Source organism: Drosophila suzukii, chromosome X, assembly GCF_043229965.1.
Source record: "Drosophila suzukii chromosome X, CBGP_Dsuzu_IsoJpt1.0, whole genome shotgun sequence".
NCBI lineage: Eukaryota > Metazoa > Arthropoda > Insecta > Diptera > Drosophilidae > Drosophila > Drosophila suzukii.
Window position 1 is genome coordinate 13605753 of NC_092084.1, and position 27887 is coordinate 13633639.

Here is a 27887-nt window from a genome sequence, read left to right on the forward strand (position 1 = left end):
GCAAAAATGAAACGATAGAAAAAATGCCCCAGAATCCAAAATAAGGAACCATGTTAACAAGACGAGGAAAGCTAAATATAAAAATGGAATTATTAGATCGGCTAGCCGACGCTGAAATACCCTTGCAATTGATTACAAAAGTTTGAAATGAACATCATGAAAATAGATATTAGATACTACCTTAAAATCAGAATAAAAATCACCCTAAAACTCTGAAGTTTTTTTTAAATACGTTTGATATTATTGTTTATAAGATAAAAAAGGTGCATTTCCAGATGTCAGTTTTTTTTATAAATTAAAAACTTAGTTTGATAATTAAAACAAATACGTACAAATCATTTAAACTCTAAGCTTTTAAAATGCGAATTCCCGAATGGAAGAAAACGATTTCTACATTTTATTACGCACAACCTTGGATTATAATAAACAAAATGTATATCAATAAGAATTTTTTTCCCGTGGGCGATTTTTATTCCGATTGCAGAAAGTTTTGTAAGAAAATGCGATTGCAAGGATATCGAATAAAATGTTTCTAAGGAAGTGAAGCGAACACTGAAACCAAATGAGAAATGAGAAACCGAAATTTAACTAGAGAATTCTTTTCAAATATCAAATAAAGCAAGAACATAAATAATATAATATTTCAGCCACGAAGGGAAACCCTAATAAAATTAAGAAGTAAATAAAACAAACGAAGGCAACCAACCAGTAACAACAACACACACATTTCAATTGCGCTCGTTTAGCCCATATATAGTATATTTCAATTAAAAAGAACGAAAAAAAAACACATTACAATATTTCAATATGTCATTAAGTCACAGCGAATAAACAACAACAATAAGTTGAAGGCGACTTACAAATCTAAAGGAGAGAGAAACTGCGTTCGTGTGTGCGAGGGAGAGAGAGAGAGTTGGAGAGATATAGTAACTATATAAATATATATCTGTATCATCCGATACGATCTCCGTTGGCGCCAAAAGTCGGGCGATACTAATTTATTTCACTAAGGTTTTACAGCCGCTTGGTTTATGCGCGTTGCTAAATCGTGATCTAGGCTTAAAATTGATCTAGGGGTTAATAAATAATTTGTTAACTTGTAAAACAGTGTACTCAAATTTAGCTAACTCACTGTACCGCAGTTTATCACGAATAAGTACATTTTGTAGAGTGCGTTTGGTAAACTATTACGTGTATAAATTTATTTTAAATATTTCTAGATTATATTAACAAGCCTCACTTTTCGATTTCCAAATAGCCCTTGAGATTATCTTGACTTCTTCGTTTCTAAGCTTGATTTATAAATATCTACGATTTGGTATATGGTTATAATTTATAGTAAAAACGAAAGTTTTCGATGTGCTTAAATTTAAATACATAATTTTGCAACCTTTTTAATCTTGAGTTTAGCGTATAATTTTGAATTTAATTTATATTTTATCAATCAAAGCTAACCAACCATTTGAATTTTTCTTTTTCAATTTTGTTTCTACATTCCTAATATACTAGTAACTTATTTATGCGAATAGCCATCAGAGATGTTTATTAAAATATTGCCAACTTTTTGATTTTGTTCTTGAGATTTGCTACTACCTTAAAGTTTGCCAAAACGCACTGTACGATTATCACGATTTAGCAGCGCGCATAAACCTCAAACAGACTGCGTGTGAGAGAGAGAGAGCGCTATTTCAGCTTTGTGAATTTCTAGCCTAAGCAGAACTTGTGTCTTTTTTGGTTTAAGGAAATGTGTGTCTACTTGTGTGAGAGTGTGCGACGTCCTGGCTCCTGGACGTGATTAGGTATCGATGGCCTGGTCATCGTTGTCATCCTCCAGCTCATGACCACGTCCCTCGCGGATCCTCTTCAACTTGCGCTTCAGCATCATGACGCCTGAAAAAGAAATTAGTTGTAGATAAAATCAAGTTGGTAAAGTCCTCTTCACAATGCTCACATTTGATGGCCTGGAAGGTTTTGGCCGAGGCCGAACTGGTCTCCGAGGGCAGCGAGTTGGACGTGGTCCTTATATGGGCCAATTTCACCTCCAAATAGGCCTTCTTCAGCGTCTTGTAGTGACGGAACTCACTGGTGTCCTTGACCAGGATGCACTTGGCCGCCGAACCCTCGCCCGAACAATCCGAGGGAGCCGTGTGATATATCTGGTGGTAGAAGTACTGCAGCACCGGTGAGTTCCAGATCGATAGGCCATACCACAACCAAATGGGCACATTCAGAGGAAGCTTGAAGTTCTTTGCGAACAGCGTGGGTATGAAGTACTTGAAGGGCAGCAGGTTGACAAACACATAGGCCCACACCATGATGCGCAGGCCCAGGAAGACCTGGTAGATTATCCGGTGCGAATTGGTGCTGGGCAGGACCAGCAGGGCCAGCACCTCGGTGAGTATGCTGTACAGACCCACTGTCAGATTCAGGCCCACAAAGTAGTTCTCGTACCTGTAAGCAAGAACGGATTATTATATTAATTACATTTAACTTTTATAAAGATAAAGTGTGGTCAGTTCTTTTGTTGCGACAATTTAGGTTTTGTCATAATAATAATAATGCCACGAACATTTTTCAGTGATAAGGAAATATAACTCTAATTAGCGAATTAATAAACCTTTCTATAACTTGAATAGAGGATCTATTTTTGAGCTTATAGTTGGTAGGGCTGTTTTTATTACTCAACCCCCCTTTCAGGGACTAGGTCGAAAGCAAACACGTCGCAACTTGCCTGTAAACATCGATGGCGATAAGGGAGAGCAGGTAGAGTCCCTTGGAGCCCACCTCCAGGAAATCGGCGTCCTTAAAGTCCAGCCACGCCCCATGCAGGTAGAACGTGATGATGAAGATCGAATAGAACTGGAACTTCTCCGCATGGTGCGAGCGATAGAAGATCAAGTTTTCCGAGGAGTAGAAGAGCGAGTAGCGCCCCTGGTTCTTCATCAGCTGGGGCAGGATCATGAACTCATTGTAGAAGTGCAGGAACAGGCAGCTGGCCGCATAGAAGGCGATGTTCCAAATCACGCGGGCAAACAGCCTCCGCTGGAAGTGCTTCATATTCGACGTCTTGAGGAAGAACTGCAAGGGAAAGAGGGCATAATCAGTGGGCAATTAGTCGAGCATTGGTCTCGGGTCGTTACAGATAATGGATTATGGATTATGGATTATGGTCAGCGCCGATCGGTCAGCGGTCAACCTTAATGCTATCGCTAAAGCTAGGAGCGGTTTGCCAACAGAAGGAATGGATACTGATATTTGGGGGCTTTGAAAATTAGAAATATATCATAAAGAACCTATTTCCCAAATACAATTCTAGTTTGCTTTCCTATGTCTATGTATTTTATAACCTTAAATTAAGGCAATTAATTATTCTAAAATATAAAATTTATAAACTGGGCCTTGGAAATTAACAATATATCATTAAGAACCTTTTTCCCACACAATCTTAGTTTTTTCGCCTATATCTGTTAAATTACAACCCTAAACCAAAATCAATAGTAAGCTAATCAATGAAGATTGGCTTATAACTTTAGAAAGCTTAATTTTTAAATATAATATTCAATCATTGGACTGAAACAACTCTTAAAAACTTGTAAAATGTTTGTTTTTTCACATACCAAAGGTTCTTTTCCTTTCATAATATTTACATTTAAGGTGCCAATAACTCCCAAAAAGCACCCTTCATTAAAGGTCTCACGGGGGTGGATGTAATATTTTTTTAGGCGCCCCACTCGGGCGGCACCCCCTTGACCCCCGGCATCCGAATCCGGCCCCGTCTTCGCTCTGTTTATTTATAAACGGCAAATTGGCCGAGCAACCCCTCAAAAGAAAAGTGCAATTGGAGGTGCCGCATCGAGGGCGATTGGAGGGTTAGGATTGGGATTGGATTTCGGCAAGCAGGACCCACCTGGAAGAGCCGCTGGAAGGCGTAGTAGCCGCAGGACAACGCCACGAATATCCAGAAGACCCCGTTTATCAGGTAATAGAGGTCTATGTCCCGGACCATCGCATCGAAGCGGTCGTTGGTGATCAGGTATTTCAGCGGCAGGAAGAAGTTGCTGATCTCCGCCCAGTAGTCGGGCGGGCCGGCCTTCATGTCCAGGATGGAGGTCATGCTGCTGCTGCTCCTCGGCGGGATTTCCCTTTCTGCCGCCCCAGAATCGCGTTTTCTTTTTGGTTTTGGTTTTCCTTTTCCCTCTCTTCTCGTTTTTAGAGGTGGCAAAACATCGATGTCGAAAAATCGATAGCAATGAATTTCGAAAGGGGGCACGCCAAAATGTCTGGTGGGTGTCTTCGATAACCTAGCAGAGACACACATCTATTTTCGGGCAATTTTTGTTTTGTACGGGAAATTGTCAATACAGTTTATTGCAAATTTTCCTGTTATTCTTTTATGTATTTCAATTAGTTTGTTTTATTTTGGTGGCTATTATATATACATATATCAATTTAATATTGTATGGCAGTTATAGCTTAAAATTATTATAGAATTTATAAGAAACATTGCTTAAAAACTTTTTATCCCCAGCAACATGTCATCCGCTTTGGCCAAAATCGAGGACTTTCCTCCCGATCCCGTGGAGTTCTTCAAGGAGATACTCCAGGCAGCTGCCAAGGGACATCCTGAAGGATTTATGCAGGAAATGAACCTGGCCACAGTGGACGACGAACACGGAGTCCTCAACCGCACAGTTCTTTATCGTGGACTCACCCAGGATAACTTTGTGTTCTACATAACGCATCGGTATACCCGCAATTTTAAGAACCTTCAAGCCAATCCCAAGGCCTGCATTACCTTCTATATGCCGGACGTCAAGGATAATGCCGGAAATCAGAGTTCCTGGCAGGTGCGACTGATTGGGGCCACTGCCGTAGAGCTTCCCGAGAGCGAAATGGATGCCTTGTGGGCCAAGGAGAATTTGGCGGCCCAAATCAGGGGTCACATCTGTCCCTGCGGAGAACCCATTAACTACGATGAGCTGAAGGCCAAGCACGATCAGTTCCTCGAAGAACACAAGGGAAAACTTATCGAGAGGCCTGCCAGCTAGTGAGTATAGCTTCAAATATCAGAATATCATTTATTATAAACATTATTCTTATCCCTTTTCAGTACCGCTTGGAAATTCCAACCCCAGAGATGGGACTTCCTAAAGGTCGGTATCGACCAGATCGCCGATCGGGTGCAATATCGCCTCCAGAGCAGTGGAAATTGGGAATCCATGCACGTCTCCACTTAAAATGAACTTCCCACCCCATAAAGCATCCAAACTTCAGGGCGATTTCATTTTATTCAACAATATCTTTCTACAAACAGCTAAACGTAAATACTAACAACTAAATTTGCTTCCTTTTCGACATGTTTAACATACAATTACAACATAGTTAATAAATATTACACAAAACAGCAAAAAAATTAAGGACGTTTAAAAAATAGTTAGCATAGAGTTAGGTTCGAGTAACATTAGAGCAGGTTAGTTACATATGCTTAATTGGTTGCTTTGCTACACACATAATACCCAGTGAGTTCGGTTCCGTTTTCTACACAAATGCTTGTGGGGGCGTGTCGCCGCCCCCGGGGGACTATACCGACTATATCGCGTTGATCGTCTCGCGGATCCAGGCGGCATTCGAGGCGATCTTGTCATACATCCTGGGCCGCTCCACGCCCGTGGGTCCGCAGGCGATCCGCCAGGAGGAGACGCCGATCAGGGCCCATTGATTCGTGCCGGGGATCAGGCACTGGACGGGGGCTCCCGAGTACTCCTCTTGCTGGATGGGGAGATGTTACGAAAACAGATGGTATAAATTATTAGGAGATCGAATCAAAGATATTCCGATCACTTCCTGCATGGCTTAAAATTTGGATTAAATAATCCTAAGGCCTTAAAAATAAAATAAAAAAAAAATATTTTAAGTGCTATTGTCTAAAATACTATTGTCTGATTCAACCTTATTGGGTGTACCCTTATAGTACATGTTTTATATATTAAAAAAAATTGGTTTTATAATTTAAGAAGTATTTATTTATAAATTATTGAATGAACTCGAATTTAGTAAAATCGTAAAACAATAAGTATGTACCTTCACAATTTGGGGCCACTCTATAATTAAATATTTCTGTATCCAAAATTGATATTAGTCACAATTATGAAAATAAATTGTAGACTTAAAATATTCAAAATTTTTAAAATAATTTGTTGTACTGTCAAATTTTTTTATTTATTGGGGTCCACTTTATTCTTGCATTTCACCATGGAATTTAACTCGTGTCACCCCAATTGGCGATCGTGACGTCACACACGCACGCGACATGCAGCGACGCGTTCTTCGTAGAACAACAACAACAACAAGCAGGCGAAACAATAACAAAATTGAATGAGTAATTTCCATCTCTCTCTTTTTTACTCTCTCAAATTTGAGCACGAGCGAACTCACACATTAGCAGCACAACCCCCGTTACCTGTGAGCCCTTACCTAGGATAGCAAAAACAACAACGGTGAGTGCAGCTGCAGGCAGATGAAAAGACAAAAAGGAAAAGGGAGGGGATAAAGGAGACAGCGACAGCGAGAAGAAGAAGAAGAGGCAACGGTCGAAGGGACACTAACAAAACACACATAAAACGAAGCGCCAACAGTTGTTTGCATTCATTCAATCGGCAACTTTCCAAGCGATCGCATCGCAGCAAAAAGTGATAGAGAAAGAAGAGAAAAGAAGGATTTCCAGTGGCGAGATCAATCTACAAAATATCAAAGCGAATCAAATTTCTCTGCGTTTAAGAAACTAAACTAAAAGCCAAGGATGACGGACACCAGCAGCCGCTTGAAGATCCTTTTCCAGGGCGAGACGAACCTCATCACTTGCGGATCTTCCAACACCTACGAAGAGGTCATCTCCCAAGGTGAGTCACAGAACTGGAACGCCAGAATTGGAATATAGTGGCGTCGTCTTCCAAAGTAATTCCATTGAGTCTTACATATTTTCGCCCTTCCATTGAGTGCACAGAAAAAAAACATAAAGTAATCAAATCAAGTGCTAATCAAAAAATATTTTCAAATTCTGGGTAAATAATTTTAACAGAAAATAATATTGATCTTTATGTGTTGATCTTAGCACAATTAATTTTTCTTTCTATGTTTCTAATCTGTTGATTGAGTATAATATTTATCCCAATATAATGGGATTGGATAAATTATTAAAATTTTTAAATATATCCAACAAGCTATAATTATGTTACATAATACCTATTAAAAAACGGTGTAAATGTTGGATATTTTTAAAAGATTTTGTTCTGAAAAATATAAAAAATTCCCATTTTAATTAAACTTATTTTTTCTAGCCATGTCCCAATTCGACATTCCGGAGGCTCAAAGGAGTGCCCTTATCCTAACCAATGGAAAGGACTACGTTTTCGAAGAGCACTTGCTGGAGTACTTCCTGCTCTTGTTTCCCTGCCCCGAGATCACCTTCCACCTGAGGTTCGACTGGTCCAAAATGCGCAGGAGTCTCAGCAAGACCGTGTGCCTCAAGCGAAAGCGACCAGTGGAAAAGGATCAGGCCGATGGGCAGAAAGTTGAGGAGCAGGAGAAGGAAGAGCCGGTGCTGGACTACAAGCCGGTACCCGTCTACCGGATGAACTGTTTCCTGGGTTCGCTGCCCAGCGGAGGAGCCGCTACCGTGCATCGCCAAAATTGCTTCCTCAGGGAACAATCGCAGCAGCTCGAGGAGATATCCATACCACGACTGAGCGAGGAGGATTCCCAGCAGCAGGAGCCGCAAAAGAAGCGCCTTCGCTTGGATGCCTGCTCCAAGCCAAGACGCACTGTGGCCGCATCGGTGGTCCCCTCCCCCCTTCCTGTCAAGCGCTCGATTCGCATTTAATTCGCTGATCACCATTTGTACATAGCTATAGTACGTATACGATATTCCATATAAACATAGTCATTAGCTAAAAGGTTGAACCACTGTCACTAAGACTAACACTACTCCTATCTCACCAAAAAAACGTCCAAACCAAATGTTATATTATGTAAAATAAATATTTTTGTTGATATTTTAAGCTATATGAAAGCTACTTTAGTTCCTAAGCTACCAGCTTCTACCCGATTGTAATTTACTTTTTATTTTCAAGTTTAATTCATTTCACTTCTCCTAAAAATATTTCGCAATTTTGAAGTTTTATACGCATTACTTTCCGAACTCAAGTCATAAAAAATCGAACTAAAAAAATTGTTTATTAAGTTATAAGACTTTTAGTCCCTATGAAGTGATTCAGTTTAATAAAGCTAAGTTATTTTGCAGATCTAATTTATTTTGTTTAATTGGATGATATAGTATATTGTAAAATTTTTACTCACCGTGCAGTCGTACTTTTGGTAAGTGGCCTCCATGCACATGGAGTTCACGGTGGCGATGGACACATTCTCGCAGGGCGCCATGTCGCCCATCTTCAGCTGGACGCGCTGCAGGTGATCCCGCTGTCGGGACCATCCGAGAGTATTGCAATTCGTCCAGATCTGCTCTTGGGCTGCCGGCACAGCAGCCAAAACGGGAGCCTTGGTGGCGACCTTGGTGCGGGCGGCGGCGGCGGCGGAGGAGGATGAGGACGAGGATGTGACCGTGGATCCCGAGGAGGAGGAGCCGCCGCCATAGTAATTCACCTGCGGCGCATGATCCGGCAGGGGATAGGCATCCAGTTCCTGGTGCAGAGCCTCAGCTTTGGGCATATAGGAGGCGGCTGCCTGGGCGCCAAGGTGATCCTCCTGCTCGTCCTGATCCTCCTCCTCCTGGTTCTCCGTGGAGCTGTCCAGCTGCTCCTGCGAGGGAATCAAGAAGAACTGCTGGTTCTCCTGAGCCAATCGATTGCGCTGCTGGCTGACCAGCTGACCCTCTAATCTCTCAGCCACCGGGACATGGGATCTCCTCTGGGCCGGCGGCTGCTGAAGCAGGCGTCTCTGCAGGGCATCCGGCAGGCAAATGGGTCGCACATGATCCGAATAACTGACCGGAGTCTCCAGGCGCACCAGGGCCGCCGTCGAGCCCTCCACCGGACTCTTGATCATGCCAATGATGCGACGGCGCTGCGTCCAAGGCGCCTTGGCCGACAGACGAACTGCACCCACAATGGCCATCCAGGTGGCACGCGGCTGGCCCTGGAAACAGCCCTCGGTGGTGAGGACCCAGTCCTGCGAGATCAGGGTACCGTCGCACACGTGGATGTCCTCGCGGAAGAGGGCCACCAGCCAGGGCCAATCCCCGGGCGCCGACATCTTGGGCAGGGACAGGTGCTGCTTGGCGTTGAAGAGCGCCGACTGGACGCCACACCGCAGCTCCCCGCATCCCACGTAGAGGACCTGTCGCCGGGGGCAGTGCGTCCGGATGAAGCTGATCTCGGGCGCATGGGGATCCAGGACACGAACGTAGTCGCTCAACTGCTCCGTGTCGTTCTGCACATCGAAGATCTCCACGGATCTGCAGATGGATAAAGAGGTACAGTATTAACATGGTGTTTTCAAGGGGTATAGAGATATACTTACTCGTATCCCAGGGACTTGCAGAGAGACTCGGAGACCGTTTGGCGCACCACCAACTTGGCATCGCCTTCCAGACCCTCGGCGCACAGCTTGCCCACCACCCCCTTTTCGGAGAACACGGCGTAGCCGGCGGCATGGAAGCGGGAGAGGTACGGAACCAAGGGCTCCGGCTGCAGCAGATCGGCCGCCAGCGGGGCTATGGATACTGCAAAAAGATAAAAAATCGATGTATCATTAAAAATAACTGCTTAAAAATATATTTTTAGTTAAAAGTTTAGATTGACTGGATCATTTTCAAGTAGCATAGAAAACTGATTTGAAGTCGTATCAAATTCTACAATAGTTCTAGAAATTTAAAATGAAAACAGGTCTTTACAATGTAAGTCTATAAATATTTTAGGTCTTCTAATAGGAGTGAGAAGTAAAAAATGATATGGTTATCATACGATGCAAAGTATTATCTGAAATCGTTTTCTGGAAATACGATTTCTAGCATGACTTCCGCATTTGATTGATTATAAATATGAACATGGGACTTAAACAAAGATATTACACAAAGTCCGACTTCTAGTAATTATACTTTAAGAAACATTTATAAGTAACAAAAAATCCAAAGAGATTTCTTAGGACCCCCTCCTTCTCTAGATACCTTATTATAACTTTATCTTTTTTCAGCATTTTTTAATGGCACCCCATTACTCACGGCAATCCTTCTCATCGGCGCCATCCGGACAGTCCGCCTTGCCGTCGCATCGCGCCTTGCGAGGGACACAGGCCCGGCCACGCCCACAATAGAGGGCGTTGGGGGAGCAGAAGGCGCAGCTGCGCTCGTCGGACAGATCCGGACAATCGGCATAGCCATCGCAGAGCCGGGGACTCTGGACATTGGACTGCATGTCGCTGACGCAGTGGGGCTTCTGGTGGCACGACTGGGTGCCAGTGGACTCCGGGAAGCGTTCGCAGTCGAAGAACTGCCGGAAACGTTGAGGCAATCGACTACCGCATCCGGTCATAAAGGATTCACAGTACTCGCGGCAAATCTGCCCGGGAGTGGGTTGCAAATCGGAGCCGTGGGTGTCGCAGGGCGGTTGGAGCAGACGACACACAAAGTCGTAGGCCTCCCGATGGCACTCGCCATCGACCAGTTCCCGGAACACGATCACATCCTCGGCCAGCTGCTCGTAACTGGCGTGTCCAAGGAGATTTGGATAGGTTGTTATGTTGTAGCCCACCTGGCGGCAGTAGCTCAGCTCCAGGGGCGAGCAGCGACGCGGTGGAGCCGGAGTGGTGGTTACCACCGGCTCGGTGGTCTCATCATGACCGCCCAGCGGCGAACTGGACATCACCGGCTCCTCGATCAGCCCGGTCGTCTCCTTGATGCTCAAGCTGGCCACGTCCACCGTCATGTTGGCAAAATGCCGGCGCTGCTGCGGCGGCTGGGTCATCTCCTCGTGGAACAGGGCCAGCAGGTCACCGCTGCTCACCAGACCCGCGTACGGATCGAAGATCATGTTGAAGTGCACGACTATGTTGTTGTTGTCCTCGCTGCTGCAGGTTTAAATGCCGAACAAGTTAATATTAAGGTTAAACTGCACTTAGTATAAATCAATCCCAACCAATCAATCACCCAACAAAAAATGTGCCCATAGAAATGCAGACCCCTTACAAAAAATGAAAAAATTTGTCAAAAAATAAATCTTCCTTAAAGTGATGGGGATCGATAGCAATTGAAGCAAGCTGCTCAAAACTGTCGGTCTTTTAGCTGTACGCCTTGATTTGGCTAAACTACGACTGAAAAACCACTAAAAAATGAGTATTTTTGACCAAAATCTGAATCTCAAAAATAAACGACCTACCCCCTTACAAAAAATGAAAAAATTTGTCAAAAAATAAATCTTTCTTAAAGTGATAGGGATCGATAGCAATTGAAGCAAGCTACTCAAAACTGTCGGTCTTTTAGCTGTACGCCTTGATTTGGCTAAACTACGACTGAAAAACCACTAAAAAATGAGTATTTTTGACCAAAATCTGAATCTCAAAAATAAACGACCTACCCCCTTACAAAAAATGAAAAAATTTGTCAAAAAATAAATCTTTCTTAAAGTGATAGGGATCGATAGCAATTGAAGCAAGCTGCTCAAAACTGTCGGTCTTTTAGCTGTACGCCTTGATTTGGCTAAACTACGACTGAAAAACCACTAAAAAATGAGTCTTTTTGACCAAAATCTGAATCCCAACAAAAAGCGAAATTAATTAAAATGCGAAAATTTGTAAAAAAATAAATTCCTCCAAAAGTGATGCAGATCGTTAGCTGGGGAAGCAAGCTGTCCAAAACAGCCATCACCAGTTTTCTGGCTAAACTCACCCGTCCAGTGCCAAAATCTCGCTGCCTTCGTAGGCCTCCCGCAGATCGGATCGCCGCAGGGTGAGATTGATCCGCTCCCGGTAGTCGCGGGCCTTGTGCTGGAACCTCATCGAGTTCTGGTTGGCCAGCTCCATGTTCCACTTGTCGTTGAGCACCATGAATCGACCGCGGAAAACGCGATCCGGCAGCGGTTCCGGCCGGAAATAGGTATCTACAGAGATTGGTGTTTAGTTGTTATATATTACTGGTTACTACACAAATCACATGGTTTTGAAAGCACTTTTAAATATTTTTTTAGGTGTTTAAAAGTAGGCAACAATATATTTTAAGCCCGTTGTTCTATCAATTAACTCACAAAGACGTTTATCCAATATGTACTGCATACTTTTAGGCACCTTAAATTACATTTAAAAGTGATTTGTATGGCATTTTAAGAAACTTAAGCTTGAGTATTTTAAGATTTTATATATTCACAAAGAACCATAGATGGAAGTACTCACATCCCACATAGACGAAAACTCCGGCGACGAGGAGGGCGATGAGGAAACCGGCGATGACGGCGCAGCCACACTTTTGGCCATCGCCCAGTTTCCGGCGGGTGAAGCGGATATCCGAGTCGGTGGACAGGACGGACTCGGACTTTCTCCGCAGGCCGTGGTTGTGCTGGTGCTGGTGCATGTGAAGGTGGTGTTCCCGCTCCCGTTCCCGCTCCCTGTCCCGCTCCCTCTCCCTTTCTCGATCCCTGTCCCTGTCCCGATCTCGCTCCCTTTCCCTTTCCCGCTGCTGCGTGGCCTCCAGTGGTGGTCCATTGGAGCTGGCTCCTCCTCCTCCTCCACCTCCTGCGCCTCCTCCTAATCCTCCCAATCCTCCTAATGCCGCGGAAGCTGCCGTTCCATTGCCGTGACTGTGGTGCGGTTTGTGGTGCCTTGTGCATCGGGTGTTGTGGAAAACCTTTGGCGGCTGGGCAGTGGTGCCCACACCCACTCCCACTCCAGCTGCGCCACTCGGATTGGGATTGCTCTGGACAATGCCCTGTAAATAACCGAAAAATAAATAAATAAAGAGAGAGAGAGAAAAAAAGCACCCATCAGTATTAAGCACTTTTCGGCGGACTCAATAATTAAGCAAGGTCGCTGACCAGCTAAGAGCCTTAAATGCTGTTGATTTTTCAGCCAAATCATGCCGTTAAATCAAATCACGGAACGAACCGGCTGAGAAAACTCTAAACAACAAATTTGAGAGGAAAAACTTAAAATCTCGCACTTGAAAATGATTATTTTAATGCCGCTGCAGCATGCAAATGCAGCATGCAATTTGGAGATTTTGTGCGAGGAAGCAACTGCATTAATTAAGGAAATTTATATTTTTTTGCGTACTTATGTTTGGCAATTAATTCAAACTACGCGCCAGCGTTGCCAACTTAATGAAGCGTGGCAGGGCGGCGTTGCCAACTTTTATGAATTTGATTTAAAATTTTAAAAATGTTAATTTCAATGTGTTATGCTTACATATCCGTGTAATTTAACTTTAATATCGCCATATATTGAAATCTGATTTTAATTATTATTAAGGTAGGTTGATATATATATTTTTTTTGTAATTAGAAAAATAATAGTAAATCATTTCTGTATATTATCAAACTTTTTAACTGTTTGCTTTCAACTTATAACTGGGCTTAAGTAGAACTCATCTGAATTTCAATTAGAATTTTATGCTTATATACCTAAGTTTAATATAAACTAAAATATCGCCTTATATTTAAGTTTGTTTTTTAATTAATTCGACTAGTAATAAAATAAATCGTTGTAATTATCGTTGTATAAATAGTGGATCATTGCTGGATAATCTCAACCTTTTTTACAGTTGGCTTTTAATTTTAACCGGGCTTAAATAGCACGTAACATAGCGGCGAAAGACGGGGGAATTGGCTTTTATGTTTTATATTGCAGTTGCGAAAGCGGCTAAAACAGAAAACAGAACGCAGACACGGGCACAATTTAGAAAAACAATTAAAGCGCAACTAAGGTAAGAGGAAAAAACCACTGATGTTGCTGTTGCTTTGGCTGTTGCCACCACTTTTCTTGGGGCCAAGACGAAAACGGGTCAGCACTCGGCCCAGTTTCAGATTTCCTCGTCGGCTGCGTGATTCCATGTGATGTGATTTTATGTGATGTGATGCTGCCAACAGCAGCAGCAGCAATAATAACAACAGCAATGCCAAATGGAGTCCAGTGAACAACGAGTAATTAAACCCGAATGGCTTCCTCGTTTCATAATCTGGCATCGGTCAACACTTTTCGCCGGCCAATTCCACATCAACACTTTTACGCACTTTAACACTCGGCCGCCCAGTTTCCCAATCGAATTTCGCCAATTATTTTTAGCTTTCTGCAGTAATGCAACACGAGTTTCTTAACAATTAAAGCTGATTCAATAGTCTACAAAATGATAGCTTCCTGTTCTTTATGGTTTTATTTTGCTTACGATTTTATTATATTAATATTTATTGTTTTAATATAACAATTCAATATATTTTTAATGTTTAAACAGAAAAAATATAACTCAACTATAACCTTATATTAAAAAAAAACTGAAATTCATTTTCCCCTTTTTTAACATTTTTTATGAGTATTTTTTATTTTACCCCTATTTTTCTGACCATAATTGTATGTCACTTGGGCCGTCGTAGGGTTAAAGTTGGAGCATCTGCGTTTGCAGTTGTGTGAGTCAAAAGTCAGTCGGCCGCATAACGGTTAACGTACTTAACGCACGTGCAACAAGATTTTCTCAGTTACCTCATTTCATTTCGCATCATTCGCATCTTTCGCACTTCGCATTTTCCGCCTTTCCCGCCCACCACTTTCGCTTGCATTGGCTTTTCCTTAATTTCCTTAATTACCGCATTTCTAATTACGCTTACCTTCCAATTTTTACCGTTCGTCTGCATGCTCTTCTCTTTGTTGCGATTGCTGCAGTTGTTGTTGTTGTTCTTCTTATCAGCGGCCGCCATGTTGGCTGCATTTGCATTGGTATTGGTGACCGACAACGGGGCGGATGATTTATCCGCGTCGCGAGACTTTTTCATCTGCAAAAATAAATAAGATATATTAATTTAAAAACAAACTACATTATATACCTAGTATTAATATTAAATTTTTAATAGTCAAAACTTTATAATTTTATGTAAAGTCTATCAATAGATCCATTTTATTATTATCTATGTAAATACCTAGTAATAATGTTACATTTAGTTTTAAATCTATCTATTTTTATATAAAATCTATCTATAGATCAATATTATAGCTAGCCAAACCATTTAAAATTTGTTCAATACTAATAATATTAAAATGACGCATTTTGTTTAAAAATTGAGTGTTCTCATTTCACAAAATTTTTTTATTTTAATAGTAAATGCAAAATCAAGTCAATCAAAATATATAAATCAGAAAGGTGTTAATTACAAAAAACCAAAAGCTAGATTCTGGAAATATTCTGATATTACCAAATAAGTTCTTGCTATTTTGTTAGTTTCGCTAAGCAGGTTTTTTTTTTAATAAACTTTTAAGAACTGGCATTCAAAAGATTAGATACACAGACAAATTGCATTGATATCTATAAACAGAAAACATTGTTTACTTAGTTAGGAACAGTTAATTTATCTAGCTTTATGTATCATTTTAAGCTTTATGTATCTATCGCCTTAATAAAAAGTAAACTCTAATTCAGTTTTAATACAATCACCCACGGCAAAAATATGTTTCATAGTTAGGAACGTAATAAAACCAAAAATTAAAATCGCACAGCTTACAGTAGTCATTCAAATACACAAAATTGTAGGCTCCCTTATTTCTAATAAAAACCAAACATAAACTACTTGGCTCTCGGAAGGGGGAAATCAATTTACAAACAAAAACACAATTTAATAACGTATTTATTCTCTATCGCAATCGGGGAGGCAATCTTAAAACTAATTAATTCCACCACATAACTATAAAAAAAGCACTTTCCCATATTACAACATGTCAAGCGGTGTAATTAAAAATATGTCACAATCGTAATGGCCCATCTTGGCTATGTAATTCGAATAGAAAGGTCTTCCCCTCTCGGTGGGTGTTCACTGTACCGCGATACAGCGATCAGCCGGCCAGTGAGTGGTGAAAAATAATATAATCCATTGTTAGAGAGCTGGTAATGGAGACGACATGCGCCGGACGCCCGAAACTAACCGACTAACCAACCGGACAGGTGCTAATTGCGCGACTACGAATTTAGCACGGTCTGCCTGTACCACGGTACCCCCTCCTCTTGCCACACCCCGCCCAAAAATCTCCGTTCACCGCCCTCTGGGCCATTTAAACTTGACTCGAAAAATGAGCGAAGTGAAGCTCGCTCCAGTTTTTACCCATCGAAAGACCCGCCATCATAATGCAAGGGGCCCAATGTCAAGAAAAGAAAGTTTCGTTGTTGGTTTTTCGCTGCTTATTGTTTATTTATTTAATTTCGTTTAGCATATATACATATTTTTGATTATACGCCTGGCAATGCCACAAGTTTGCTCCCATTATTTGCCACCTATTTCGGTCATTGTTCTTTGGTAACCGAGTGTTGCGGGGGGTTCCGAGTTTGGTTTTTGGTATGTGGGCTTCTAAAAGCCTACTGATTGCACACGTGATGGAATGAAAGTGGTTACGTCAACGGGGATTTGGAATATAATGGATGTGCCATTATGAAAATGAAATTTTAAAAGGGGGAAAACTATTCTAATTGAAAAGGGAAACCTAGTATTGTCTGAACCGGTAGCTCCCCTCCCCCTTTTGTCAATGGCTAACCTTTTGTATTTTTAGATATCCACCAATCAATAACAATCGCTTGGCAAGGGCGCCTGTTGAATTCGGTCATCAGTGCGGTCGCTTTCCTTTTCAAACTCATACAACAGCAACAAAAAACTGAATACAAAATTCCAAAAATCTCGCTGCAACTTTCTTCGTTTCGCTGCGAAGACCATAAGGTCAACCAGTCTAAAGTTGGGGACTCTTGGGAGGCTTGGGCTTTCGATATGTGGCAGAGTTCAAAAGACTTGGGCCACGAACTCGTTTTCCCATTTCCATTTTCATTTCCACATTGACAAGTGTCATTCGAGGAAAAAGCGAAGAAGCTTCGCATTTTTGAATCGTTCGGTTTTGGTTTGGCCTGCACAAAGCGAAAGCGAATTTTTTCGTGCCAATTGCAGTCGAAAATACAGTGTTTTTTCTTGCAGTTTTTGTAAATTTTCAAAGCCAAGGCAATGCAGCTGGAAATGAAAGTGTTTTTGTTGCTGCTTCTGCCACTGCAAACACGTTTCGGCAAACATGTTTGAGCGAACTCCAGTCGACATCGACTCATGGCTCCCAGGTATACCCCCTTATAGACCCCTCCACCCCCCACCCCAACAAATTTTCCTAATTAGTCGCCCGTGTGAAAGAAAAGCGAAAACGAGACATGGCTGCCAAACATCTGGCATCTAGGCATTATGATTATTCGCATTATTATGAGCCCATGTTGCGAGTAAGAGTTTCCACAGAACAATTAAAAGGCTACAAGGGGGGAAGTAGCCATGTGCAACATCTCAAATTCGTATATATGCAGAAACAATGGTGTATATCGGAGCCATGGAACCAACCGATCCTACAAATTGGGCTAATAAAATGCGGTTACAATGGCAGCCTATATACCAAATTGTGGAACAAAATTACTTCTTTGTCCCTGGTTCCCACTATATCTTGGTTTTATCATAGGAAATCTTTACAATAATCGACTAGGGAAGTCAAATAACTCAATAGTTTACCTTGAAGGGTCCCATAACTTAAAGATAAGTAATATTATTTCTTAACTTGAGTTCTATTATAAACTTAAGCTTAACTTACATATCCAGTTTCAGAGTTATTCAAAGTTTATTTAGCAATTGATATTAGTGCAACATAATCACAGCTACTATGGTTCAAGTTACGGCAAGCGTAAAACTAGTTTAAATAACCCCTCTGCATTTATGCAATAATCAGGAAACCTAATCCAAGATAGATCAGTAGTAGGTAATACGCCTGAGGTTCGAATTTCACAACGTAAGACCATCGGGCAGCCAGAGTTACCAGAGTTAGGAACTCCATGCCAATATATTTATGCGTAAGCGGCATGAGACACCCTCTGGTCAAGTTTCAGACCGATCACTGGGCCACAAGTCCAGTTCGCTGAGTTAGGAACACTGAAACTCGCGCTCAAATATCACATTTCACCGAGTGTCGAGTGCATTGTTTGCATTTAGAAGTGGAGACACGTGCGGCCCACAAAGTGGGAATTGGTTGGAATGGGGGGAAATGGGACAGCATCGGAACGGGGGAACGGGGCGGGAATGGAGCGGAAATGCAAGAGGGAATGGAAGGGAACGGTACAAACGGCAGCTGTGACAGCTTTTCACTAATTTCCCTTCAAGCAGCCGCCGCAGACTCTGTTTTTCTTCAAGTTTTCTCGGTTTTCTCAGTCGCAGCTGCCACTCAATCGTGACGAATTAATAACGGAACGTTTGCCGAACGAACGGGGGAAAGCTGCAGCTGAACAATAAACCCTCCTCCTCCCAAGTGGCTAACAACAAAATAACAACCGAAAAAAAAACAAATCCGACGACAAGGCGACTTCAGCCGTAAGATAAAAGCGAACAGCTTTGACCCCTTCAAGGAGCATTTGCCACTGCAACTGTCGCGCTCCCACTCTCTCCGGCATGCACTGAGAAAAAAAACATAAAAGAAAGCTCTAGTCAAAATACCTATAGATAATAAATATAGATAGGTACATATATTACAAATAAATAATATATACAAATTTTTATAAAAATAAAATAAATCGTTTTAAAACCTTAAGAAAAAAAATCATAAAAAAAATTTCTTTGTAAAAATTATTTTTAAGGATTTTCTATAGAGAGTAAATCGATAGAAATTAAGAATAATAAATATGTACCTATATCTTTTCCTGTTTAAAATCTGTAAACTGTCTTAAGGTCGTCACAAGCTAAAATAGATGACTGCTTTATATTGACCATGAAAAAATCAACCTACAAAATGAAATTACAAATTTTTTTTTATAAAATTTTCCAACATATTTTCTTAAATTTGACCACATGGGTACATGGGTACGTCTCCTTAAGTGCATAACTACGTGCGTGGTGGATAATCTTGCGGATCGGATCGGATCGGTTGGTATCGTATGGGAAAAGAGTGCGCGTAGAGCGTGGATAGCGTTGCCTGATAGATGGCTTCGGTTTTAGCTGGGTTTTAGCCGGCAATCGGTGACGACTACGTGACTGAGACCGATTCTCCGATTCTCTGGCCACTTGGAAACTGGGTTGCCTTTGCCTTCTTTTTCTGGGTGTGTGCCTCTTCGCAGTTAAAGTGGGTGAAGTCGAGGTGACTCACTCGCAAGCTCGACGGCCTACGATCACAACTAGCAAGCCACACCAATTATTGCAAATCAAAATGCAATCCAGCGAGGGGATACACAGGGAAAAGCGGTTGAACAACTTTTGGATTTACCTGCTGGCTTTTCGTGAATGCCAAAAGCATTTGTGCGTAATTAACATTAACTTTATTGAGGAAAGACATGTCTTTTATTTCGAATCTAACATATGTTTAAACCATTTATGAACTTGAACTTTATAATTTCAAAATTTTAATAATATAGGGGTAATCAGTAAAACAATATAGCTAATGATGGTAATATTTGATAAGATAGTTTTATATATCTCCCTGCATATAAAGGCTGTTTACTTATAGGAATAACATTTTTTGTAGTGTACCATTACAGATTTTTAAGTTGGATCCACGGCTTTGTTGTGAATTTCAAATGAAGTAGAAAGTTCTCAGCTTAAACAACAAAAAATCGATCATTGGAATGCCGCCGGGCGCTTTCTTGGCCATTTGTTCATTTATTTTCCTTTTGCCCACCGCACCTATCGCCCTCTCTGTCTGCGCACACATCTCCCTCCCACTCTTCTTATTTACACTCTTCTGGGTTGAAGAATTGTCTATTCAGAATGCGATTCTTCGGGCCAAAATGGGAATGGTACTGCTTGCCATGGCTGCGATTATGTGGGAACCAAGGTAGATTCTTAAGATTAGCTTAGAAATTAGCATAAACAAATAATAAATAAGTACGAGAGACAGAATAAAGATAAAAATCGGGTTGATGAACCAGGTTCTACCCCAAACCATATACATATATAAATATATGTAATATAGTCACATTCCCGCTTTTACTTACAACATGTAATACATCAAAATAAATGCCTTTCATGATCAATAAAAAGATTTGGATATGATAATGACATCTGTCCAAATATCACGACACATTTATTTTCTCAAGGCAACTTCAAAATCTTTTTTTGCGTAATTTAAAATTTAAAACTTTGACATTCCCACAATTTCCCAAAAAAACAAGAGTTAATTTCCGCTGAGATTAGCATATTTAATTGAAATTTTGCAACTATTTTGGACAACCAACTGCAGCAGGAAAATGCCACAAAAGGTAAACAGCTAAAACACGCCTTGAAAAAAACGAAAAAATTAAAAAACGTTTCGCCCACGCTGCTGACGTCACTGGTTCAAGGCTGCAAGCAGTGCGTTTTTTTTTTTGAGAATTGAAAATGAAATGGTTGTACTTTTTTAATGGTAAAAAAAAAGTAAATAAACTGAACTACAGATCCAATGGTTGGAAATTCTCATCAATCGCAGCTAATAAGAGTCCATTGCGAAAGAGGTAAGAAATGTAGAGAGCAGAGGCTGAAGATTTGTGCTACTTTCTTCTAAGAGCGCAGACTCTTCTTTTGTGGCTTTTGTCATTGTTTGTTTTCTTTCCCCCTCCTTGCTTCTTCAAGTCCCCCCTTTCTCCACACCTTTCGCTTCTAATTTATTTCAATGACATGTGACCAAAAATGCAAGCAGTGGGAGAAAGTTCTTTTCTCTCTCTTGCACTTACAACAGAAGCAGTAAATGTGCACAGAAAAAAAATTATACATCAAATAAAGAATCATTAACTAATCAATTAAGTGCTATCAAAGAACAAACCTTATTTTATTGGGCTCTATAAAACATTTCTTGAGCCTACATTTTAAGTTAACTTAAACTTTAATAAGACTTTATTTTAACTTGAAAATATAAACATAAATTAGTGCGTAAAGAAAACATAAGACGTCTTTTAATATATTTGTTAAATTATTTAAAAGTGTTGTTTTTTCAGTGCACTTTTTTCCGCTGCTTAGTCGCTTAACTGCTTTAATGATTTGCTACTTTGCTCTGTCAAAAGGTCGATTCAAAAAATATTTGATTGCGACCAAGACAGCAGAAAAATCAAGCTCAGCTTAACCCACGGCAAGCAATGACAAAATAGTTTAGCAAAATAAAAAGTTAAATGGCTTACTAAATAGTTCAGATTTTTAGATAAATACATTATGTACATTGTACATTCATATATGTATGTTTTAGAAGTCTGGTACAACATGAAACATAAATGAACATTTACAAATCGTAGGGTTTTAATAACACAATACTTGATATGAATTTAAATGGGCTTACTTAAAATGAATTATCAACCATTTTTTTTATATATTATATTACTATATGAGACCTATAAGCACTTCGAATGTATAGAGGGTTAACTCTTTTTCTTTAGCAATCCAAAGTTGTTGCTGTGCTGTGGCATTTGGCCAAATGGCAACAACATGTTATTTCATATTGTTGCTGCTGGCTTTTTGTTGCTGTTGGATTTTCTTTGGTAAGGTGAACCTGTTGCACATGACTGGAAAATGTGACAGCCAGTGAAAAACGCAACTTAAAGGCAGATAAAAATGGCTAATAGGCAAATGTTTAGTTTACGATAAAATGTTGTGTCTTTTTCACACTTTTTAAATTGTTTTAAATACCTAATTCAGAAAAGTACAACTACTACATTAACTACTTTAAAATATTTTGATATTCCCAAGTTTTGTTTAATAAAATTTTATTATTGCTGAACTCAAACTGTTAAAAAAAGACCTTTCAAAGTTTTCAAACATTTTGGATCAGAACTTTTTTAGTGACTTTGGGATTACCAATTTTTGAAACGAAGGTACCAATTAGGTAGATTTTAAGCCAAAAGTTCCTTGTTTCCAGCGATTTCTGGTGTCGCTGGTGATTGTGCAAAAAGTGAAAAAAAATAAAGAAATGAGTGAGGGAAAAAATCGCTAACGAAAACCGAAAATAGCTAAGACAATAATGGACCCACAAGTCAGATAAGCGTAGAAAAACATAGAAAAAAAATAGCCGCAAAGCAAACTTAGCAGACAACTGAAAGTTGTTGCGTTTGTTTCTAAGCCAAACGAGTTTGTTGTTGTCGCTGCAATCACTTTTTGGCGCATAAGCTCAAATCCAAACCCCAACCCAACTCTAGACCCAGACTAGACCCATGGACTTATTGGAATGCCAGGCCACACACACATGGCGACGCACAGTCGGGGCCACCATTGTAGTGGCTCTGGGAAAAATCTATTTAGAAAATTAAATGTGTTTTCAAAGACTGTTTTCATATTTCCTGATTGGCCGACTGACTGACAGACTATTTTGAGCACCTAACTAATCTAACGATACTCATCACTTCAAGGAAAATACATGTTTTGACCAATTTTCGCATTTTTTGTAAGGGGGTAGCTCGGTTTTTTTTGGGATTCAGATTTTGGTCAAAAATACTCATTTTTTAGTGGTTTTTCAGTCGTAGTTTAGCCAAATCAAGGCGTACAGCTAAAAGACCGACTGTTTTGAGCAGCTTGCTTAATATGCTAATGATCCTTATAACTTTTATGAAAATTTATTTTTTGACCAATTTCTGCATTTTTTGTATCACTTTTTTGCGAAAAATGGCAAAAAAAAAAATTTTTCAGGTTAGAATGCCATTGGATTGGAAATTAAACAACGAGCTCAACGAGGTATGACATTCCTCATTCTGACTTATATTTTTGTTATGACAGCCAAGAAACGGAATTTTTAGGGGGGAAAATGGGTTCAGATTTTGGTAAAAAATACGAGATTCAGATTTTTGTCAAAAATGCGACATTTTTTTCGGTTTTTTCATCCTAGTTCAGCCAAATCAAGGCGTACAGCTAAAAGACCGACTGTTTTGAACAGCTTGCTTAATATGCTAATGATCCTTATAACTTTTATGAAAACTTATTTTTTGACCAATTTTTTCATTTTTTGTAAGAGGTTACATCACTTTTTTTGCGAAAACTGGCCAAAATGAAAAATTTTTAGGTTTGAATGTCAATTGATTGGAAATTAAACTACGAGCTCAACGAGGTATGACATTCCTCATTCTGACTTTTATTTTTATTTTGGCAGCCAAAAAACTAAATTTTTATGGCGATAAAATAGGGTCCAGATTTTTTCTCAAAAATACAATATTCAGATTTTAGTCAAAAAAGCGACTTTTCTTTTCGGTTTTTCAATTGTAGTTTAGAAAAATTAATTGTATCGTGATAACGCAGATGCTTTGAAGGGAATTTCCCTTGTGTAGTCGGGATCCCCTTCCAATTGCATGTACTTTTTGACATTACACTTAACCCATTTTTTTGGGCACAGCTGTTTTTATGCATACGTATATGTATTCCTAGAGATCGGAGCTTAAATTACAGCGGGCGGACTTAAGAAAAGAAAACGAAACGAACCCACAACAATCACAGCATAAACTTTAAATTGCTCAATAGTCGTTGTTTGCCTTTGGCGGCCAGCACCAACAATTTGGGGGCCCTATTTAAAACACACACTCCCTGCAACAACCAACAACCAACAACCAACAACCAACAACCAACAACCAACAACTAACAACCAACAATAAACAATAAACAACTAACAAGCGAGGAAAACTTTGGTCAAGCCGAAAACCTTGGTGCAGAAATTCATATGGTGAATAATACCCTTAACAAATGTTTTTGAAGTGCCTTTTTTCCGTACTCCACGGCCTTGGTTCACTTAGCGAGCCCATTAGAACTCAACTTCTAGTGGAGACAATTTGCTAAAATTATTTATGATGTAGAGAATTTGCTTACACACTAGTTTTGAATTTGCAAAAATGTATTTTTCCTTTAAACAATAATATAGGTCAACATTTTCAAATCGTAAGAACTACAAGTTCGGTAAATTTACATGAAAGAAATTTTTAAAATATTTTTCGGATGTCAAAAAACTGGTTTTGATACATACAAATTTTTAAAAATTTAAAAATACATCCTGTGATTAACCCATATTTAATATTTCATACAAAGAGCATAAGGTATTCGTTTTTTTTTGTTTTCCCTATTATTGTTTAAAGCGACATATTTTGTTTTTGGAAAATTCTCATCAGCCAAGACAACAAAAGAAGGAGAAACAGCGACAAAAAGTATTCGGCGACTCATTTCACAAACAAATTTATACACGCCACTAAAAACAGTTGTTGACTGTTGATGGCTGGGAGAAATACTCGTACGAAATTCAAAATACAAAATACAAATTACAAGAGGGAAATCATAATGAAGAAAAGCAGCAGAAACCGAAATTTTTGCATGAAAACAGCTGCAAATTAAAAAAATAACCGAAGAGAGAAGACTGAAGACTGAAGATTTGCAAAGGCGAAGAAGACGACAACGCACCCTGCACAGAAACAAATTTTTAATTTTTGCTTTAGCTAAAAACCACTCCATTTTTAAACAAACATTTTTCAATTTTTGGATTTTTAGACATTCCAGAAAATTACAATATATAGAAAATATGATATGATATGATGATATGATAAAAAATGTATATTAAACATAAAACACACATTTATCTGGTATAACTTGTATAGTTTTTTGATTATCCTTTTAGAAAATATCATAAAAACTATCTTTGAAACTCTTCAAAATCCATAAGATATTTTGTTTTTAAGCATTGATTTTATAATCCAATATCGAAGATGAATATCTTTATTTTTTGTGTGTGGCAAAACTTTTGATTTCTTTTGGAGAGGCGGGCCAGATTTTTATAGCCAAGCGCCCGAGGCAAAAGCAACAAATTTAATAACAACAACAGCGAGCGGCAAAAGTAAGTTACTAAGTCAAAATTGGCTTATAACGGGACGCACTTTCACTTAAACGCAGCTGAAGTCGCTGCTCTCTTTGTTTGGCTGTATGCGTGTGTTAATCTGCGAGTGTGTGTGTGTGTGTGTGTGTGTGTGTGGGGATGCTGCCGCCCCATGTACCGAAAAGGGGGCGTGGCCTTGTAATTTCCATAAATTTTATAGTAGCCCAGGCACACACAGTGGGTCAAATTCCAGGTACAGTGGAATGCCACTTAAAATTATTGAGATAGTGATAGGATCAATTCGATATCATATAAGAAAAAGTCATTCAAAATTGTATCCAAAATATTACTTCAGGGAAAATATAAACCTTTACAGGAAAGATAGTATATCCAAAATATTTGTGGTTGTTTAAAAATATTAGGTATCAATAAAAATCTTAAGTCTCTTAATAAGAATAAATCTGGTAATTAAATAATATGTATTAAACCCTTAAATTTTTAGTTATATATTGGCTTAAAAATGATAAGATTGTATATTCTCTATTTTTATATTAATTTCGTATTTATTTTAGATATATATGCAAGTCTTGTGAATGAATTTCTTCATTCAAATCCCTTCTAACTTTTGCTTGAAAGATTAATGATCATAAAAAGCCCGAATTCATTAGTATTTCATTTGAAGGGAATAAAACTGACTATCCTTCACTTAATTACAGACGATCACCAGCACTATAATTACAATACAGGCCGTATCAATGGCCTGGTTAATTAATGGTTGCACATAGGAGGGCGTTCACATCCAGTGACCACTGTGCCCATATCGAGCTGCATATGGACTATTGGTACTATTGGCATTATTGCTGCGATGCCGTTGCTGATTGTCGATTGGAAATCGTTAGCAGGTTACCGATATCACCGACTAGTCCAGCATTATGCAATAATTCCGCAGCACGACAAAATCCAAACAGTTACTGTTTTTTTTAACGACGCTTTTACTTTTGTTTCATTAATTATGGCTGCTCAGCGATTTCCAATTATGACAGCGATTGGAAAGCCGTTTAAGTCGAGTGACCAAAAATAAACCAAAGAAAACTAAGCCAAAAAAAATGAGCAAAGATTGTTGCCCTTTTAAGAATCGTCATAATCGCAGACCCATTGGATTTTTCTGTGGAATTTTGAAAGCCATTTTGAAGGCATGGCGAAGTATGGTAAATGGCCCCCAGGAATCCACGGATATTTCACTATTGTCTGGGAAATGTCGAAACAATGCACTTGATTTTTGGCCCCCGGGCTCTGGGAGAGGTTTAAATTGTTTTACTGGCCTGCACTATTCGAGATTTTTAAGCAACAAATATGTATCTCAACTGTGTTGAAAGTATCTGAGCTGCATTTTTAATCAATGAGTTTCTCGGTTTCATAGGACATTGGATAAAATGTTTTGAATTCCAGGAGATATAAATTCTTAACAGCATCTTGTTTATTTAATATATTGTTAAAAAAAATCGTGGGAATTCATAAATTACTCAGATGCTAAAATTATTTACAAATAACATGAAAATATTAAAGTTTGCGAATTGATATTTTTTTAAATTGTTTTAAATCGTGATAAATGGGTCAGACTTATTGTATAAACTGTTAAAAAAATTATCCTTCTTTAATAAAAACAAATTTCCGTGAAGAACCTTTCAATTAATCATATATATGATTTTAGCATACTTAAAATTTTGTTTTTTTTTTTAATTTTGATTTTAAAGAACTGGAACAAGATACTTAAAATAATAATTCCATAATTCCGTAAACTTTTAAAGTACTCAGCATTTTCTTGCTGTTATAATTAAACATGAAAAAATCAAGGTGAGACAATAACTCAAATTAAAAACCAGATTAATGTATTTTTAAAAAACCAGTAACTTCGTTTAACAACTAGTCTGATTTTTAATTAAGCGATAAATACATTTATAGATATAACTCGTGATAAATAAGCCACGCAGAACTGTTGCTCTGGGCATGAAAAAAAGAAAAGTTCCAAGTTCGGTTAATAAGCCAATTAAAAACCGGAGAAATGTGTACTTTCAGACCTCTGATTAAGTTTAACTACTGCCCGCTGGAATTAGCCGCATTTCCTGGCGGCCGTGGGGTAATTGATTTGAACTAGAACTCACCTGGCTGTTGCTGCAGTAGTAGATGTCCGACATCCTGGATCTGCAACTGGGTTTCGAACTCGACCTGGACCTAGGATCGAATCGAATCGGATCGAATTGGATCGAATGGGATGGGTTTAGAGCCCTCCGCCTGCTCCGCTGTGGCGGACTAGCTCCTTTCGAAGACCTTTCAGCTTTTCCCCTTGCTTTCTTTATTTAATAGAAACACTTTGGCAGCATGACCACCAGCAGGTGATCCGGGGATTCAGGTGAACTGGCCAACAGGTGCCCTAGGTGCTGGCTGTAATGGCAACCTGTTTTTTGCGCCGCGGAAAAGTGTCACATATGTATGGGGAACCACTCGATGCAATCGATATGGCCAGCCAGTTGACGTCGCTTATTATTGTTACGTTTATGTTGTTTTTATTTTTATTTTTTTTTGACAGATTAGGTTTTCCGCATATTTATCCGCATATTTGGGCAAACACAATACAAAAACAAAACAAAATGCTAACTGAAAAATAAAATGCAAACAATGCCGCACTTCACGCTCCGTCTTGCAGAACACACCACTCGCTTTAGCCGCTTTTCCCGCTTTAGCCGCTTTCCATGCGCATGCGCGCACCTTTCTTTCGGCTATTTCCAGATATATACTATATGGTATGGTATAGTATAAATGCGACTTGTGGGTCTTTGCCGATCCACGACCGTCTCGAGCGGAGCTAAAACGCCAACTAACTTGGCCGAAACGGGGCGACT

At 39.6% G+C, this 27887-nt stretch overlaps 4 protein-coding genes across 6 annotated transcripts; 2 read left to right on the forward strand and 2 right to left on the reverse strand.

Annotated features, from left to right (window-relative positions):
• Positions 1-726: 726 nt before the first annotated feature.
• On the reverse strand, positions 727-4216 carry LOC108019108 (uncharacterized). The gene is made up of 4 exons (XM_017086829.4): positions 3908-4216; positions 2732-3078; positions 1952-2451; positions 727-1890 (listed from the first exon to the last, which is right to left on the reverse strand). The coding sequence occupies exons 1-4, from the start codon at positions 4112-4114 to the stop codon at positions 1796-1798; spliced, it is 1149 nt and encodes a 382-aa protein (XP_016942318.1). The 5' UTR covers positions 4115-4216; the 3' UTR covers positions 727-1795.
• On the forward strand, positions 3815-5413 carry LOC108019110 (pyridoxine/pyridoxamine 5'-phosphate oxidase). 2 transcript variants are annotated; one of them, XM_017086831.4, is made up of 3 exons: positions 3815-3979; positions 4529-5047; positions 5111-5413. In XM_017086831.4, exons 2-3 carry the CDS (start codon positions 4533-4535, stop codon positions 5235-5237), a joined length of 642 nt encoding a protein of 213 aa, XP_016942320.2. In that variant the 5' UTR covers positions 3815-3979; positions 4529-4532; the 3' UTR covers positions 5238-5413. The 2 variants fall into 2 exon arrangements, with proteins under 2 accessions (XP_016942320.2, XP_016942322.2); XM_017086833.4 differs by lacking the exon at positions 3815-3979 and adding an exon at positions 4305-4457.
• LOC108019107 (uncharacterized) lies at positions 5275-27854 on the reverse strand. 2 transcript variants are annotated; one of them, XM_070997848.1, is made up of 8 exons: positions 27150-27854; positions 14817-14981; positions 12397-12928; positions 11897-12107; positions 10235-11076; positions 9535-9736; positions 8356-9469; positions 5275-5769 (listed from the first exon to the last, which is right to left on the reverse strand). In XM_070997848.1, exons 1-8 carry the CDS (start codon positions 27180-27182, stop codon positions 5590-5592), a joined length of 3279 nt encoding a protein of 1092 aa, XP_070853949.1. In that variant the 5' UTR covers positions 27183-27854; the 3' UTR covers positions 5275-5589. The 2 variants fall into 2 exon arrangements, with proteins under 2 accessions (XP_070853949.1, XP_016942316.2); XM_017086827.4 differs by having other exon boundaries at positions 10235-11079; positions 27150-27853.
• Positions 6634-8057, forward strand: Corp (Companion of reaper). The gene is made up of 2 exons (XM_017086830.4): positions 6634-6899; positions 7338-8057. The coding sequence occupies exons 1-2, from the start codon at positions 6800-6802 to the stop codon at positions 7877-7879; spliced, it is 642 nt and encodes a 213-aa protein (XP_016942319.2). The 5' UTR covers positions 6634-6799; the 3' UTR covers positions 7880-8057.
• Positions 27855-27887: the final 33 nt, after the last annotated feature.